Genomic DNA, 19,617 nt, shown 5'->3' with positions numbered 1-19,617 from the left:
TCTTTCTTTCTTTCTAACATCAAATTGGTTTATAAAAAGATCAGAACCTTAAAAAATGACAGCCACAGAAGTTAAGTAATTAAAGAAAGGCAATGTTTAATAGATTTTTGGAAAAAATTCACGATATTTACATTGAAAAATACTTGATTTTTGTGAATCTATAGCATGTGGAATATACAGAGTCAAATAGTGGAGGAAAAAAAACAACCAAATTTAAGCTAGATTTGGGAGGTATAAAGATATAAAGACTGCCCCCTACAGACTGAACAGACAAAACAACAACAGAGGAGAAAAGCAATTCACTGATAGTCGAGCATTTTTTTTTCTTCTTTTTTTTTCTTTTTTTGGTGGAGAAACGATAATACAGAGTCTTATGCTTCATCAAATAAGAGGATGAAATGCTATACACCATACATGAATGAATGTTACGTACAGATACAGTATATGCATATAATGCTGCAAGAGTCTATTGCAAAAGAGGGACAGGTGCAAAAGCTTCTATTTCCACTGATTTGCAAGTCATACCGAAAAATCCCCCGAATTTCATTCTTCTAGCAGCCAGTGCTGTTATTCTGTCCTAATGCGTAAAAACACTTGCAACTCAAATGTGATTTGTGGCTTATCTAGAACTAGATTGTGTTCTATTGCTGACTGCGCTGAGAGGATATTGCCTTCTGAAGGAAATCATTCTGCAGAAATAGTGTCTGAGTTATCTTGTTTATTAGGAGTTAAAGAATTAGGATCTGTGTTAGTATGCCTGTTCCAAGTATTTAGTATTTAGATATTCTAACTGTTATACTATTACACGTGAAGCTAGACTTGTGGTTCCTACAGGCTTCCGTAGATTCTCTTAATGACATCACCTTCGTCCTTCTCAAGGATGCCTTTGTCGATGTATGCGTCCACCTGCTGGTCCATGAAGTCCCTCAGCTTGGAGAGGTCATAATCTTAAACAGAACACAGGAGCTGATCAGTTCAGAAATTTAGCAGTTTCTATGTGCAAATGTTATTTATTTATTTTTTTTTGAAATTGTTCTCCCCCCGTAGAGATGTTACATTTAAGTATTAAAACGTTAAGTGATATTAAATAAAAAGTAGTATTTGTTATTATAGTAATAAAAAAAACATTTTAAATTGTTAATTTAATTTAATAAAATAAAATGATAAATTAAATATTACGTTTGTAATTGTATAAAGAATTGTAAAATATTTAAAGATGTCTAAATGAATGAATGAAAAAATTATATATATATATTTCCCTGTTTAAAAAAAAAAAATATTGAAAATATTTGTTAGTTGTCTTAAATTATGAACAAATATTTTTGTAAATGTACAGAGGAAATTATAAACGTATATGTATTAAAAACTATAATATCATAAATACATAAATAAATAAATAACATTTTAAAAATAATCCTATTTAGCAAAGAGTTATTATTAAAAATATTTTGTTAGTTTTATAAATGTATAAAGGAAACCATAAACGATTTATTTAAAACTACAATATCTATAAAAAAGAAGAAAGTTGTATTTTCCCCTTAAAATATGAATATTTAACAAAGAGAAATTATTGAAAATATTTTTTAGTTGTATTGAATAACTGAAAATATGAAATACTAATAACATTTATTTTATAAATGTATAAACAAAATTATAAAATATTTGTTTAAAACTACAATAACAACAAACAAACAAAAATAAATGTGCTATTCCCCTTTAAAAATAAGGGTTTGATTATTCAGATTTTTAATTGTATTTTATTTCTTTAACAGAAACATAATTTTATTATGTTTAAATGCATATTTGCCTCATCACGCTCAAAAGTTCAACTTTGCAGGACTTTTGTCTTGGGAAATGTTTATAGAAAAATATTATTCTTAGCTTAAATTGCAAAAATATTAACTGGTTAATGTGGCAAGATGCAGGTTTTTCTTCAGTGCTATTTTTGCACCTAACTTCAGTTTCGTAACACATTAGATCTAACGACGGTGGCAGTTTCAGATGAGAAATGTTAAGGGTTATATAAATCTGTGAGCTGGTTAAAACAATGGAGTTTTTCATGCTGAATAAAAGGCTGTTACCTAGAATCATTTAAACAAAAACTTGAAATGTGGGAGGCAAGTCACACAATAGCCTGATTGTATGTTTTCTTTCTAGAAATGATGATGTTATTATCAGTGGATATCAAAGATCATCCATAAATGCCTGTTAGTGTACCAGTGTGAGCCTGCGTGAGAGTGGGTGTGTGTGGGAGACAGCCGAAAGCCAAAAGACTCACAAAGCAGTAAATATGCATAAATCCAATTCCAAATTCACAAGTTTTGGCAACGCATGTGTGTGTGAAAGTGGTTTTAGTACATTGTGTGGGTTGAAAAAATTGCTGGCTATCAGAAGAGTGTGTGTTGGTGAATGTTTTTGTGTAAGGGCTCTGGCTAAATGTAAAGACCAGTGGATTCTTCCTGCACTGACCATTACAATGGAATAAGACTGGACAGTCCTCACAGACGCCCAACAGAGCTTGCTGACTCAGTGACTCCTGCTATGTCTGTATCAGAGACCGTAATGACTACATGAAACATTCACTCACACGTCTTGATGTTTATAAGCGGAGATTTTAATGTTGCATGAAAATGGATGGGTGATGTTACATTACAAATGTTTATTTACCGGTCAAATATTTTTATTCAGGCTTTATTAAGGCTGCATTAAACTGATCTTTTTTTTTTTTTTTTTTTTTTTAGAACTAGCTTCATTTTTGTGACTTTCTTTATTAAAACCTTAAATGTTGGTGTACTCCCAATTTAGGCGTTTCATAAATCACACTTGTTTTATTATTTTTGTTTTTGGTATTGGAGTTCTGAGTTAAAAGTGTTAAATACATTTCTTAAAATTCTTTATATATATATATATAAGGGAACACTTAAGCAACACATCCTAGATCTGAATGAATGAAATAGTTTTATTAAACACTTTGGAGTTACATTGTGTTTTGTGTTCCCTTTATTTATTTTTTAGCAGTACACACACACACAAACACAGTATATATTAGGAACCATTTTAGGATCATCAGATTAGTTTTTTCCCTTATTTATTTATTTATTTATTTGTTTGCATTGAGAAATTAATTTAAACATATTAATTAAACATATTTTCTCTATATACATTTTCATTACCATACTGCAAATATGTCAATTTCCATTGATTTAATGCAAAAAGAAAGAAAGAAAGAAAGAAAGAAAGAAAGAAAGAAGGAAGGAAGGAAAGAAAGAAAGAAAGGAAAAAATAAAGGTTTTACACATTATGGAATTGTTTTACTTAATTTATTCTATAAAGAAGAAAAAAAAAACATTGCAGTAATGAGAACTGTCCTAAAATAGGCTTTATTTGCTTTATTCAATTATGTTTTTTTTTTTTTTATTTCTTCTGATTATTATAGCCGGGACATGCTTCACCCGTCTAGACGGTAACACTCTGCCTCTAATGAATCTGTTTTGAATCTGAACAATAGAGCGAGAGTTCTCATGTCCAAATGAGCAGATGATTCCTGAGGAACACAGACAGTGTTTGAGTCTCATGCTGGCAGGTATTGAAGAGAGGAACACACAGATCTTTTGTCTAAAACGCAGCAGACTTAGAGTGCTCGAACACAGCCAAGCTCATCAAAACCATGCATATTCATGAGCGCCCTCATGCACCCACGCTTATTTTAATTGCAAATTAAGAGAAAGAAAAGAGTCTTTAATATGTCTGTTCTTCTCCCTGTTTTCACTGAATTGTGTGTAACCCTGGGTTTAACAGCACTAAGAAAGCGAGATAAGGCGTTTACCAGTTATTTACTAGCAGCAAAGGATGGTATTTTTGTCTCACTGTCATTTTTCCAAATCTAGCAAAAGCTTTGTCATGTCATTTTGAGCTAATATTCTGTAAAATTGGTCTTAGTTTATTTTGGCAACGTTTGAGGATCTACATATCATTCTCCATCTTTGAATTGGGTTATGCATGTACAGTAGGCTGCTGACCTATATTACATTAATGCAACCACTAATTAGCATGTAGAAATTGATCTCGGCCCTAATGGAATTTAATTGATTGATATTACAAACAAAACCAAAAAAAAAAAAAAAGCCAGAGAACATATCGTTCTAGCTTCAATCATGATTAAATTGAGAAGAGAGAGAGAGCACACGCTCCAATCCATTCCAGCAGCTGTGAAAGAACACAGTCATGTCTGAAAGGAAACGGGTTTGCTGCTTAATGAACATTTACCTTCTTTGTTGCTTTCCTTGTTGTGTTTTTTCAGCCATTCAATGTTCTTCCTGATTGCCTCCAGATAACTCTCAGACTTCCCAGGATGACCTGTCGGACAGAAATCATTCTTATTCTTATTCTTATTCTTATTCTTATTCTTATTCTTATTCTTATTCCTGGGATCCAGCTTCTCCACGACCCTATACCACCATTTGTTTGGGGAATGGACAGAAGGATAATTATACTATATGTTTTGTTTAAACATATTTCTATAAATATTTCTTCTTCTTCTTCTTCTTAAAAAGTGGGATGGATATATTTAGCATTTCAATTATTTGTTTAAATATATTTTCAGTTTCACATGTCTTATTCTTCTTTTAAACAGATAGATGGATGGATTATTATTTTATTGTTTGTGGTAAAATTTACGTCTTTGTAAATATTTTTTTCTTATTACCCTCGTTTCAGTATATTATTATGAATGATACTAATAATTATAATATATCCCTCATGTGCAATGTTCACAATTTTGCTAGAGAACATAGAGTTGAATTATGTAAACTGCATTAACAGTTTGGTGTTATGAGTGTTGCTATAGTAACATAACTTCCTCATAATTGTGGCAATTCAAACATGAAAGCAGGATAAATGTATGATGAGTGTGTTCTAAATGCTTCTTGGGTAATAATCGGCTGTGATTATCACAGCTTTTAACAATAATGTTCAGTACTTTTCAAACAATCAATAAACGTCTCTCTGATCAAGACCTCATCATTTTATTCATAACAGCGGAAGATGTCCTCAATCTGCTGCAGAGTCTCTCCCTATGGGACTGAAACTCTCGCTGTGTCTTTAAAACACACACACACACACTGCAGTCATTTCCAGTTGAACTGCAGGGTAGTGTTGAATTCTGTATTTGTTACAGGCTTCTCAGTGTATCTGCCTCAGCTCTACTGCTAGACAGAGCGTCCACAGCTCAGTTCCACCAGCAGAAGCTGAGAGGCTTTTAACATCATCCCAAACCAGAAGCATGTGAAGATGACGCATGATCCTTCATTTACTCACTGATTTCAGCAGCAGTCTGGATGTCTTTGGTCGAGTCTTTGAGAGACTCATACTCCTTCTGCATTTTGGCAGCTTCTGTTTTGGTGTTGTCATCATCATCCAATGTTTTTCCTGGAAGGAGGTGCAATGAGGGGAAAAAACAGAATAGTGATGCCAAAGTCTTGCTGAGCAGATTCTGCAGTGAATGACTTGCAGTTTGCAGTGCTCTGATCTGCGGTGGGTCTGATTTACCTGTAGAGGGTGTCATGATAAGAGGAACCAGAGACTTGCCCAGCTTATTCTTGGTCTGCAGGGCAATCATTGCATCCAGATTTTCTGTGTGAAAACACAAGATTTAGAAATGTGACAATGTTACACGGATTACAAGCATTTTGAAGACTATATTATACCGTATTTTCCGTATAAGTCACACTTTTTTCATAGTATGGCTAGTCCTGCGACTTATAGTCAGGTGCGACTTATTTATCAAAATTAATTTGACATGAACCAAGAGAAATGAGAAGAGAGAAAAATGTACCTTCTACAACCGCGAGGGGGCGCTCTATGCTGCTCAGTGCTCCTGTAGTCTACACTGAAAACATAGAGCGCCCTCTCGTGGCTGTAGACGGTAATGTTTTCTCTTGGTTGTAAATAAATGCGACTTATAGTCCAGTGCAACTTATATATGTATTTTTCCTCATCATGACGTATTTTGGGACTGATGCGACTTATACTCAGGTGCGACTTATAGTCTGAAAATACGGTGTCTATATATATAATATTTTTTTTCTATTAACACTATACAAAAAGGTCCCATTAGTTTACATTAACTTAAAATGATCAAGATACTTGGGATACAGTTTATTTTAAAGTGTCCTTGTTATTGTATAATTAAGTACTGACTAATATTAATTAACTACATGTACTTATATGGGAAGAAAATAGACTCAAAATGATTAGATACACACAAAAATATCAATGTACTGCATCAATTTTATACATGTATTTTACGCACCACAAACAAATGACTTTCAATTAGATTTTTTGATTAAATGATTGTGCAGCAATTTGTACATACACAGACATGTTTGCAAATAAAAATGTTATGTTCTGCATTAATATATAATAAATTGCTCGTGCAAAAAGGAATTCATACTATGTGGATCGGGTGACACGCGTGCATTAATTGACATCTAGTTCGAGTCGATCATGTTCGGTTCATTTGGATTTTGAGACTTCATTTTGGCAGTTTTCAGCATTTCTCGTCCCACACACACAACTACTAAGGAACAAGGCCAGGTGCAATTCATGAACGTGTACACGATTTGAAAAATTTGCGAATGTGCGTCACTACACTGAAACAAATGCTTTTCAACCGGTGTCTGCAGAGTTAAGAATTACATGAATGTGAAGCATTTTGTTCAAATAGAGACGTATTTGTGAATACAAACGTTATAGTTTGTATAAAAAATTATCCTAATTTGTGCATGTAGGGATTAAAATGTGCATTTGTGGATCAGGCGACGTGCATGCATTCATCCGCATCTATTCTGAGCTTCTGAGTCAATTCTGTTTGATTCATTTGAATTAATTTGAATTTCGTTCCGCCCTAGAAGCCTTTCCCAATCCACACACACGCAGCCCGCGATTCACAGCCCGCGATTCGCCCTAGAAGCCTTTCCCAATCCACACACACACAGCCCGCGATTCACGCGCAGCTGAGCCAAAGAAAGACAGCGACCACTAGATGGCACTACAGCCCCACTCACGTGCGCATTCCATTGTGTACAGTTTATGAATGTTACATTGGGTTTTCTTTGTTTTTCTTTCGTTTGGCTATTCTCATCTGCCTGTAGAAATACAATAAAAATGTTTTATTGAACTTGCTCTAACTTAACTTGTCTTAAAGGAGCTATGTGGAGGTTTTTACTTAAAAAAATATTTAAGATAGAGTTTTAATTTGTACACGTATGAGCCAACCATGATTTAAAAAAAAGAATGACACCTCGACTGTCCACCACGGTTGCCTATATCAGCCTGTAGGCTCAATTGTGTGTGGAGGAGTCGGGCCCGAATTGGCGCGAAAATTCACAAAATGTGACGTCATGCGCATTCTTGTCTACTTGGGCTTACAACCGTATGGCACGCCAGCCATTATAGTAAGCAGCAGCAATAGTGTTTTCAGATGGACTCTGTGGATGGAAAGAAGCGACCAGCCTCCGGCAGCACAATTCAGACACCCACGAACGCCCCTCGTAAGTAAAAAAAAAAAAAAAAAAAAAAACGTATCTAGTGTGGCAAAAAGAGCGAGCGACCGGCGTCAGTGGTTGCTGCGGCAACCCTGGCTGATGTGGTCGTGCTCGTACGAGCGTGCGCACTGAGAACGAGCATGAGACTGGCTGCAGTTCCTCGGTTAGAAATTTCCGAACCTACGCAATGCTCCTTTAAGACATTATATTAATATATTAATTTTAATAAGCTTATATTAATTTGGCCAAACAAGAACTTCGTGACAATAGCCTGCCATGTACTATTGTTATTATAATATTAAGTACATGTAATATGTAACAAGGACACCTTAAAGTGTTACCAAATTCGCTACAGTATTTATTAATCGTTAGTTACAAATACAACCATTCATTGTTAGCTCAGGTCTAATAAATAATATTAACAAATACAACGTTTGTTTTTAATACTGTATAAATAAATGCTGAAATTATTATTAAGATTACATTAGATTAAAATATGCAGTATATCACTGTTAGTTCATATTAACTTATGGTAACAAATGAAACCTTATTGTAAAGTTTTTCCTAGCTTTATAATATTAATTTACAATATTTAATCTATTCAAATCAGTTTGTTGCTTTAATGGACTGATAAAAATGCATCTTTAGCGAACAGGCAATTATTAATTTAAATGAAATTAAATTACATAAAATGTAACAAACCAAAGTAAATAATTGATTAAGAAAATTATTTTGTGAGTAAAAACTGAAAAAAGAAAGAAAGAAAAAAAAATCAAAGGGAATTCTAGGAATAAAGATAAATAATAATAAATAACATTTTATAATAGTATTATTATTACACATTTTACATTTTTTTTAAATAAGAAAACACAACTTTAACAGTATTTTATTATAATGTATATTTACTTGTTCATGTCTTAATTTATGTTTTATTAAAAAAACACTATATTTTATAGTTAAATTACATGTATTGTCTTTTTAAACAAACTTTATGTATATGTATATTTATGCACGCACGCACACACAAACACACACACACACACACACACACACACACATATGAATAGGTTTTTACTGTAACTTATTTTTAACCTTTTTTCTATTATAATTTCAGCATTATTGCTACAGATGCTACAATTTTAGTAATGTCTATTTCTTTTCATTTTAAGGGTAAAAGAGTCCCATTACAGGTTATTTTTCTATCTTATCATAATTATCTTTGACAACATAGAGCTTTATCCAGCACTCCATATGCAGATATGGATGTACGCTGTACTCATTATGGTTGTGTACACACTTTTGTGTCTTGGAGCTGTTTGCCAATGACAAACACACACAAATTAGGGCAGAATGATAAGAGCCTCGTCTCATGTTTAAACCACAGCAGATCAATAACCAGCTGTATCCTGGCAACACACCCTGCCATTCCATTTGATCTTTACAGCTCTGTCATCATGTGGCACAGGTTGCCAGAGTAACCCATTATTACGCAACGGAGAATTCCAAATTGTTATCTGTGTTCCATCATAACGACCGCGAGCATCTCATTAGAGAAACAGACAGGATTAATTACACGGAATAAAAGAGAGAGGGATCAAAAGAGAGAACGCTGGATGAATGAAACAGGATGCTGTTTGCTTGAGCATATCTTGAACATTTAAGGACCTGAGATGGAAATGGCCTGTGTCCGCTTAAAATATACTGATCAGTTATGATTAGTGGCACAAAGTCAAATTTTGTAATGAAATATAAAAAAATCTTGTGAGCAATATGTGCAAAATCCTATTTATTCACTAAGCATTTTGAAATAATTTTCTTTGATCTCCCATTTACCTTGTTAGAATAATGCTGTTGTTTTCTTTTGGTTCTGTTAGGCTATCCTTAGAAAACTGCAGAAACTGATGTTGAAGATCGCAGTAAAACATTAGTGGGTGTAGAATATGGATTGTAGAAATACTGGGAATCAGTCCACTGAGAATAGTCCGTGATATTCTGTCTTTAGTCACAGATATATACGTATAAACACAGACCGATGTCAAATTCTTAGCATCAGTGTATGAAATTTGATTCATCTGTAGTCATTAAAGATATACCTGTCACCTGAGGCAACACAACTGACTCAAACCATCTGTAGTGAAAGAACAATACTATTAACACAGATCCTGTGCCAGGAAAAAAAAACACGTACTGTATGAGTCAAATTAATGACAGGAAAAGGTTTTCCATATAAGCGGTTATTAAAAATCGGTAACACTTTATTTTGATAGTCCACTTTAGACCTTCAGTAAGTAACTTTTCAAATACATGTCAACTAGAAGTCATTCGAGTATTAGTAGACTGTCTGCTTAATATCTTCTAACACTTTATTTTGATGGGTCCACAACGTATAACATACTGACTTTGACAAACTTAACGTCTTAGTATACGTCTTTTACAACTTATTCTACTAAACCCACAAATCTTAAAAGTAAGTTTACAGAAGAAAAAAAAAGAGCTTGCATATTTATAAAATGAAATTCCAAGACTGCTTACAATAAAGCACGTCCTTGGAGAGAGTGCACTTTCATGACCGTTTTTAAGTACACTTAAAAAAGAGTCCACTTTGTACTACTGTTTAATTGAAAATGTTAAATCATTATGTTTTTAATAATCTTTTATCAAACTTGAAATAAGTGCGCTTATTTTGATGTGTTGACTAATAAAGCACACATTAAGTCCTTGCTTATAATTTTAACTGTAGTGTTATTCAATTTTACAGTTTATATAAAAATATTTTAAATACTATTTAGAAATTCTTACAAACATGCAATTACAAATATTCATTGAACTGACGTTAAAATATATTTTAGTTTACAATAAATTATTGTCAGTTCATTTGACAGTAATTATATTTCATAGACAGATGAAGCAATTAAGTACATAAGATAAAAGATCAATCAATCAATCATCTGCAGAAATCTGCTTAAAGTATAAATTCTATATTTGATTTGATAGGGACAAACATTTAACATAAGAAGCAAGTCAAAATACAGCTGCCTTTTCTCTTTCTCTCTCTTTGAAGCTGGACAAAGCATTATTTCAGGAACCAAATGCACACAAAAGTAGTCAGTCACATAAAGCTTATCTCGGGGATTTCCTTTTGCCCACGCACACATACATCATGTCCTAACCAGTGTGAAAAACTACCAGTTACAAGTATTTATATCTATACCTATACTTACTAAAAGAGAAAATACTGTGTAATGTGACACAATAGCTGCCGATCAGAACATATTTGTTGTTTAACACATATACTAGATATAAGCTATTTCCTGGGAATGTGCAATACTTGAGCAGTAAACACACATATACTGTACATAACTAGAAAAAGTGCAGTTACCGCAACTATTTGCACTGCATAGCAGTGTGTTGTTTGACACCACATACCTTGAATATTCAAATAAAAAATGCCCACACTTGTGTCAAAAATAAGGCGTACAGACAACTTTGGTCTTACCCAGATAAGAAACTCCTTCTTCAGGAGTGATGGTTCCATATTTGACCATCATCTTCACAAAATCGATCAAGGTCTTCATGATGGTGATCAGTGTTTCTCTCTCTTCTTTATCTTGCTCTGTAAAGTGAGAAAAGAAGGATGTGATGGATTAAGCAATGAGAGCAAATTTTAATCTGGATTAATGTGGTGTTTGATGAAGAAGAGGGCAGTTGAAACCAAAGGAAATCTGTTTAACCAGATGGGGTTTTTAAAGACCTTATGGCTGCTGATTTACTGAATGAGCTGTGTTGTGTTATGTTACATTACTGTTTGTGTGGCTTTTGAGTGTGCTATGTTGTGCTATACTGACGCGTGTGCATTTTTTGTACTTTTTTGACTTGCTCAAGTCGTAATTTCCTTTGAAATTTGGTTAATTTGTACTGCCAACAAGCATTTACGAACAATTAAAATATTCTTGAATGCCATTTCTGTTGAAACCTGTACAGTTTGTCATGTGTTTAAATATATTTGTTATTATACATTTGTAAAGATGAAGTCTTACTAATGTAATATCAAATAACACACTACAGTTAAAATTATAATCAAATATTAAGCACTTTATATCCACTACATCGTTTGTTAATCAACACATCAAAATAAGCACAAAAAATATTAAAACCTGATGATTTAACACTTTTAATTTGACATCACAAAGTGCAATTTTTAAAAATGCTCTTTAGTGTGTTAAAACACGGTTATTAAATTGTATTCCCTTTAAGTAGACTTAAATAGCCTTTTATTTTATTAACATTTGATTGTGCAAGTAGATTTATTTTAAAGAAAAAACACACCTTTTTTTGTGTGTTGTAACATGTTGTATGTTTTGTGTTGTACTGTATTGTGTCATATGTTGTGTTGTTTGTTGTTTTGGCTACCTGAGTCGAGGCTCTTGAGGAGTCTGTAGAAGTTGGGGAAGAACTGAAGGTCCTGCAGTCCATCTTCAGGGTTCAGTTCGTTTCTGTCGTTCCCATCGCTCACAGCGTCCCATGAGTCTTCGGCCCTCACTGTGTCATCTCTAATCTCCTCCTCCTGTTCTTCATCACCATTAGCATCATCACCACCATTAGTATCATGACCTTCATCCTCTTCATCATATCGTCGACTGGGCCTGTCTTCCTCATCCTGAAGAATCCAAGCAAATAGAGAGGGTTTTTTTTTCTTTGTGGATAAATACGCAGTTGGTAGAAAAACTAGACACACAGTCACACACTCGTACCATATTGTTTTCTGTGTCTTTCACAGCATTAACAGGGTAGTCCATACTGAGGTCTCCAATCATGTTATCTTTGGCATTTTTGGTAATCAGATCCTGCAGGGCTTCAGCAACTTCATACTCCAGTGTCTCTGCCTGACTGTCTGTGATCTGAAGGTCAAACAAAAGAACACAACACCTGCTAAAACGATCAATTCACAAAGGTATTATTACATGACATCTATTTTCCATGCTATTTAGGCTGGTTAAACTGGAATATGTTTCCCTAGAGGAAATAATACATTATGTATGATGTTTATTGCATGGCTCGTGAATATGGCAGCTATCAGAATCACTGCGCATGCCACAATTTGAATCTCTTACTAGACCCAGCTTGAGCAGTTTAGACACAATTCTGTCAAATACTCCTCGGTCATCCTCTTCGTAGATTTTGTTGGCGATTTTCTGGACGATGTCATGAGCTGTTAGCGGGGTCCCGTCCAGCTGCCGGAAACTTTCAGGATCATCTGAAAAAGGAACACATTAAAATACTTCACATCCCTCAAAGGAGGATAACTTTAAATACAGAGTTTTAATAATTGTTCTAATTCTATGAGAATAGGGATGTCCAAACCACAACTTACTTATTTTGGATAATAACCTGGAGCATTTCTAGCCTTTCATCTGTATTGGAGAATGGATATAACTTGATTATAAATTAACTGCTGATGGACTGTAGGTAGCCTTGCATATCCACCTTATCCAGCATTTTTGGGATGTCTTTTTCTGTGCCATAGGTTTAGTTTCTATAGTGTGCTGCATTTGATATTGCTTTATCAGAAGCCCGCAAGCTCAAAGCTCTTAAAAAGTGAAACTAAGTAGGAGGAGAATGTGTGAAACAGAGATCTGAATGTTGGAGCTGAGATCTGCCAGCAATTCGTGTCTGTCTGTTGTAATTCCTGTAACCCAGTGAAATCACACAAAAACACCTCCCACTCTGTTATCTGCCATTATCTACCACAGAGATCGACTTACACTGCCTTAATCGCTTCCAGTAAACTCACCATCTGCCTGAAACGTGACACTGATCAAACGTCTGACGCTCATTCTGAGTCAGAGGTCTTAGGTGGTCTGAGTACCTTTATCACATGACAGTGTCATAAAAACAAAACGTAGAGCGGTCATATTATAAGTTTATTGAGCTGCACAAACTGCTTTTCCTTGGATAGCTGACATCAGGCAGATGAATACATGAACACTTGACTGCTCACATGTCAACAACATCTATTCTGTGTCCAGAAACATGGTCCACCCAGTCTTGATGAGGTAAAAATAAGGAAGTATTCCTATTCCTAAACACCATAGGAGCTAACAATTAAAATGTGTTGAAGTCTGATAAATCCTCTGAGGTGTGTAGCACCTACAGCTCTGCAGAGCCTTTGTGATTTTGTGATTTTTTTTTTACGAATCATAAATCACAGTACATCACAATGCAGTGGTGGACAGTAACGGAGTAGCTTTACTTCGTTACTGTACTTAAGTACATTTTTCAAGTATCTGTACTTTACTGGAGTAGTTTTATTTTGAGTAACTTTTACTTTTACTTCATTACATTCCAAAGCATAAGATCGTACTTTTAACTTCAATACATTTCATAAAACATATCGTTACTCCCTATAATATATCACGTGCTCCGACACACAGAAGCGGTGTCTGATTCATCATGAACGAACTGAGTCTTTTCAAAATATACTTTTAAATCGGATCTCGAATCACACCAAATGATTCGTTTATTAGAATTAGAATTATCCGAGTCGACCGCTCACTGATTCAAATGAACCGTTTAGTGCGAGTCTACAGAAGCAATAACCGGGGGGATCTTGTGAGCACGCGTGCGTCTGATGTTGATAAAAGTAAGTTATCAATGTCGAAATTTAGGATTAATTATTGTAACTGAAAATCATATTTAGGTCAAAATTGTCAGTTGTTTGGGAATAAAATCTGCTGTAAAGAGTGATCTATTTAAGCTCACTGAAATGCTCGGGTGCAGACGATGCAGACACATCAGCGTCTCTGTGTTTTAGGTAAAAAAAAAAAAAAAAAACACAGATTAAATAAATAACTTGTGCATGTTCAAATTCCCCGCTGCCGTAATATTAACAGTTTTATTAAAATGCTACCATGTCTTATGTGACGTCTGTTTTTATATTGTTTATCAACAGTAAAGTTATATTGTTTGGATTAACTAGACGAGTAGACAGACATGAATGTTTATTCATTACCGTACTGAAAATAAGTAAATATTGTTAGCTGATGCTAACTGTCTAGCTAACAAGCTTGCTGGTGCTAACTTGAGGTAATTTTTATAAATAATGTCCAAATATTTGTATTAAACAACCTATATATATATATATATATATATATATATATATATATATATATAATGTTCTTCCTAACTTCAGGCCTTATTATCAGGTCATATATAACTGTGATGTTCTGTAAAACAACTATCTTTAAAATAAGTTTTTCTTACTGGTGAAAATCAGATGGTCATCTCTGCTTCCTATCGAGTAAATCACAGTGTAAGCTTCAGAGTGAACATTACTTTTTGCAACGTAGTCCATATACTTTTTAACTTAAGTACATAAAACATTGAATACTTTTGTACTTTCACTTGAGTAAAATTGAAAAAGGAGTACTTTTACTTTTACTGGAGTAATATTTTACTCTACGTATCTGAACTTTTACTCAAGTACTTGATTTGTGTACTTCGTCCACCACTGTCACAATGTAACTGTGGCTATGCAAAGAGGTTGTTTTCATAGGAAGGCAACACAGTTTTACAAAACTACTGTATATTTGACATACTGTAGCCTCAAACAGTGAAATAATTTCACATGTTGGTTAGCCAATCATAACACAGGACATACTTAAAATGCACAAAGACTGCATATTTAATTGCAAGAGTCATAAAGTAGAAAATAGACATGAAAAAAAACCCAGTTGATTTTCATCCAAGAAAGGGTCGGGGGAAATGGTAAAAGGAATAATGACATGACCTCTTTGAGCTATTGTGCTACAGTATTATTAGGTTAGAAGGGTTTTTGTGGGTGTATGTTTAGTTTGACTGTCCTGTTGTAGGGGACTGTGGGGTTTAATGCTACATTATAAAACATCCAGTACAGCAGCCTGTGGAGGGATAATCCTCAGATTCTCTCTCTCCTTCTCTCTATCACTCTGTCTCTTTATCTCTACAAAATTCCTCCTGATTGATCTATGGTGTCTGCCACCTGTTCCTGTGTTTAGGATCTCATACAGTCACAGGAATGGATTAGCACTTTCAAAGCGGGAGATCATTTGGCTTTTCACACGTCACAATTAAAAGAAAAATGTTAATTGATATTTTACGGTTTCCTGAGGCTGACAATTTTACCATTTAGAATCCACAATGTCCTGACTCGTAAAATAGTTAAAGGGGTCATATGATGCGATTTAAATTTTTTCTTTTCTCTATGGAGGGTTACAAGCTCTTGGTAAATTAAGAAGATCTGTAAAGCTGCAAAGACTAAAGTCTCAAATTCTTTTTCAAAGTTAAGACTCGTTCTAACACGCCCCCATATGTCTACATCACTATGTGGAAATATTTGCGTAATGCCGACCAAATGTTCACGCAAAGAAAGAAGGAATGGTTTCTCTAACTGCAGTTAGTGTTGAAGCAGCCATGTCAGGGAGATTCTGTGTGTATCTAGGCGAAAGCAAAAGCACTTTATTTGACCTTCCGAAAGTAGATGCATTTAGAGAGAGAGAGAGCGAGAGAGAGAGAGAGAGAGAGAGAGAGAGAGAGAGAGAGAGAGAGAGAGAGATGGTCAAACAGTGGAGTCAGCTGTTTTAACCGTCCGTGGCTTGTGTACTGCAAACACATACCATCTTCATCACTTGGTCTGTCACACGACTCTGTTCCCCTTTCAGGCTTGAACTGATGGTAAAACTATATACATTATTAACTGTCTTTTCATTTATTTTGAAAGATGAAGCACACGGTTATGGAAAGGGGCGTTACATTTTCGACGAGTGCTTGCAGTGTTCGGCCAATCACAATGCACTTGACCAGTTGGCCAATCAGAGCAGACTGTGCTTGTCTGAAGGAGGGACTTTGTAGAAAACGACACGTATGAGAGACGCAGGGCATAGAGGACCTACAATAATGTACAATATTTGAAAAAATAATGTGTTTTTTGAACATTAAAGCATGCCAGCATATTCCATTCCATCAAATACACAAAATAATGATCTTTAAAAAATCATCGTATGACCCCTTTAACACCAGGAGACCAAAGCTATGCTCAAAATGGAATAAAAACACAGTAAACACTACATACTAAATGATAAGTGAAAAAAAATTGCCATAAATATGGTTACATTTTTATTTGACTTAATGTTTAAATGTCTTGAGTTTTTATTATTATTATTTATTTATTTATTTATTTATTTTTGTTCAAAATGGGCAAAATAAAATACCAATGAAAAAAATGACATCTAGTTCATTCATTAGTCTGGAAACAGCAAACACATTGCATTGTTTACAGCGTATGTGAAAAACAACATACTTTGCAAACTACACATACTACATGGTATGCTCTTCAGAATAAGGCTTTGTCAGCATGGTAGTTGTAGTTCTTACCTTGGTATTTGTAGTCCATTCCACTCTTAGTAGAGTCATAATCATCGGCCAGTCTTCTGTTTTTGGTGGTGTCGGCCTCATCAGTACCGTGTCGCTCTTTCACAGAATCTGAGATGGGAGTCTCGTTGTTTGACTCTTTGGACTTCTCAGCCAGAGACCTAAGGAAAATGATGTCATCGTCCTCAGAGTTTGACTCTGCCTCAGCTGGTGGCGTTGGCTTGGGTTCTGCATGGATGAACAGCAAACACTTGTGAGCTACTGATCGCTGTGAAGTGCTATGTCTGCATAAGATTATTCCTCACCTGTCTTCCTGATGCTGTCAGCTTCTGCAATCTATTGGGGAAAAATAAATAAAACCACAGTCTTGACTTTTACATACATGTTTATTTAAGTATATTTGAAATTAATGCAGAAAACATCTATACCCAGAATCAAGGGCACAAAAGTAGTACAACAGTACAACAGTAGTTGTGTCTGATACAAATGTACAAAGTATATTTGTGTCTTTTACATAACATAGAAATTAACAATAAGTTAATATTTCTGAAACCACACCTGCTGTTCTAATGGCTTCTCCTCAGTCAGCTCTCGGTTATACATGCTCTTATCTGGAACAGGAAAGAAATGCACAAACACATTTAATATAGGCAAAGATTACTGATGGTAAAGTAGGTCAGTCATAGCTGACCTTAAAGGGACACAAAAAAAGCTGAATTTATTTTTGTGTTCCACAGAAGAAAGAAAGTCATTTCATTTCGAACAATGTAACGGGGAGCAAATGATTACAGAATTGTCATTTTTGGATGAACTATGCCTTTAATACAGTTACACCAGATAACATAAATAATATAAAGGGACCAGAAATAAATTTGCAGTAGCACAACAGTATCTAGCTCAAATTACTATTGATTGGTTATAACATTGTAATTATAATGTAAAGACTTGTAACATCATAAATGAGTTTTTAAAAAAACTAAATCTGTGCATCTATGTTGTATGAATCGACTATAATTTTGAAGGAATCAAGACACTCTACTTTATACAAGACTATTTTTACCCTAAAGAAATAGTTATTAATATGCATTTTCTTCAGTCTGTCTATGGCTGTTGGGATCTTTGATGCATTCAGTTGCGGTCCAAACTATCCAAGAGAAGTTGCCATGGAATAATCGGATTACAGAACAAAAGACTAAAGCCTTCTGAAAACTGAGGCTAGAGCTTCCTGTACAATAAAGGATGAAAACAACAACAAACTAAATAAACCATCCAATTCATTCACCTTCCTCCCATATTTACATATGTTTAATATATACTGATGGCCAACATAATCACATTATATAGTCTTTTTATAATGCAACTTAATGTGTAATTGTTGAAATTAAACATAGATCCTAACATTTTGCCTACTTCCATTTGAAAACAAAGCATGTGCACGCTGAAGTCCAGACATGTGTTAATGAGTCAGTTGGACGCTGTCCTAAATATCATAATAGCAAAATATCGTCTGATTAATTTATGTGGCCTAATGAAGCAATTTCTAGTTTTATTACACGTCGTGCATGTTTTGTGTGTTCCACTCAATCGGATGAATCTTCTAAATCAAATATTCCATATCTTCTAATATTTTGGACCGATGTGTTGGACTATATGCTTGTCGGTTATTCAGTAACTCACCGTCGGGTCCGGCAGGTGTGGGGAACGCGCAGATCTGCGATATTACAGCAAGGACAACCACAATCCCTACGCGTTTTGACGCCATGCTTCAGCTGGAGTTCAGACGTTTTCTCTCTTGCTCTCTCTGTTGTCTTCTGTGGAGATAAACGCGCCGTCGGATTGGTTTTGTGGAGCGCGCTGGGGTTGGCAGGCTGCCGCGCGCTCTCAGCGCCTCTCCTCTGTAAGCGCAAAGGCTTTAGTTCCCCGGGAGCTGTTGAGTCCCAGCAGTGCTGAAACCAGGTCGCTGGCTATAATTAACAGCGGATAAGCTGATGGGAGCTCCTCGTGTATAGCGGGCCCTGACTCCAGCAGCTCATGGATGGATGGAGGGAGGAGGAGGAGGACGGCACGGTTACATCCGCCCATGTGCGTCAGTCTGAAGCACCTGCGTCACACGCGCATCTCGCATTCATTCATGCAGCGGTGCAGCAAACGACCGATGAGCGCAAAAAAAAAAAAAAAAAAAAAGGTAAGAGATAAGAGAGAGAGGCAAGACGGCACTTTGAAAATAACCAGTTTATGACAATGCAGATTGAACTGCAAATTAAGATTTGACCCGTTTTGGTAATGCCTATTATGCTTTGAGGTAGGCTACACATTCGTTAGATAGATAGATAGATAGATAGATAGATAGATAGATAGATAGATAGATAGATAGATAGATAGATAGATAGATAGATAGATAGATAGATAGATAGATAGATAGATATACTATGAAGACTTGTTATATTAGATTTCATATATGCTTTTATGGATAAAGTGTTATGGAGTAGGCCTATTGATGGATTGATATGGTTTTATAGGTAAAACTTGACAGCAATCTTGACAGCATGAAGGTATTGAAAATGTGTTGCCCAGAAAAAAAAAAAAAAACGGATACAGTTCATTGAACAGACTGACCTTTTATGACACTGATGTCACCATGGGAACTGGCATTTTATGGGCTCTTTGG

The 19,617-nt window shown here is 34.9% G+C and overlaps 1 protein-coding gene across 1 annotated transcript; it reads right to left on the bottom strand.

Moving 5' to 3' along the window:
* Positions 1 to 71: 71 nt before the first annotated feature.
* On the bottom strand, positions 72 to 19,010 carry LOC127977882 (secretogranin-3). Its single transcript, XM_052583071.1, has 12 exons — positions 18,627 to 19,010; positions 17,508 to 17,560; positions 17,255 to 17,285; positions 16,953 to 17,177; positions 12,656 to 12,798; positions 12,296 to 12,442; positions 11,955 to 12,201; positions 11,041 to 11,157; positions 5,548 to 5,631; positions 5,317 to 5,427; positions 4,267 to 4,356; positions 72 to 947 (listed from the first exon to the last, which is right to left on the bottom strand). Exons 1-12 carry the CDS (start codon positions 18,709 to 18,711, stop codon positions 829 to 831), a joined length of 1,452 nt encoding a protein of 483 aa, XP_052439031.1. The 5' UTR covers positions 18,712 to 19,010; the 3' UTR covers positions 72 to 828.
* Positions 19,011 to 19,617: the final 607 nt, after the last annotated feature.

The sequence above is a fragment of the Carassius gibelio genome, chromosome B18 (assembly GCF_023724105.1).
Source record: "Carassius gibelio isolate Cgi1373 ecotype wild population from Czech Republic chromosome B18, carGib1.2-hapl.c, whole genome shotgun sequence".
NCBI classification, from domain to species: domain Eukaryota; kingdom Metazoa; phylum Chordata; class Actinopteri; order Cypriniformes; family Cyprinidae; genus Carassius; species Carassius gibelio.
The sequence above is the reverse complement of the archived record's forward strand: the minus strand, read 5'-3'. Positions and strand labels throughout refer to the sequence as shown.

Bases quoted from the DNA above. Each gene is read 5' to 3' on its own strand.
- LOC127977882 (XM_052583071.1), bottom strand. From the start codon at position 18,711: ATGGCGTCAAAACGCGTAGGGATTGTGGTTGTCCTTGCTGTAATATCG. The intron at 11,158-11,954 runs GTAGCCAAAACA...CTCACTTTACAG, and splicing joins CCTCAAGAGCCTCGACTCAG to AGCAAGATAAAGAAGAGAGA. The intron at 5,632-11,040 runs GTAAGACCAAAG...GTTTTCACACAG, and splicing joins AGAAGGAGTTTCTTATCTGG to AAAATCTGGATGCAATGATT.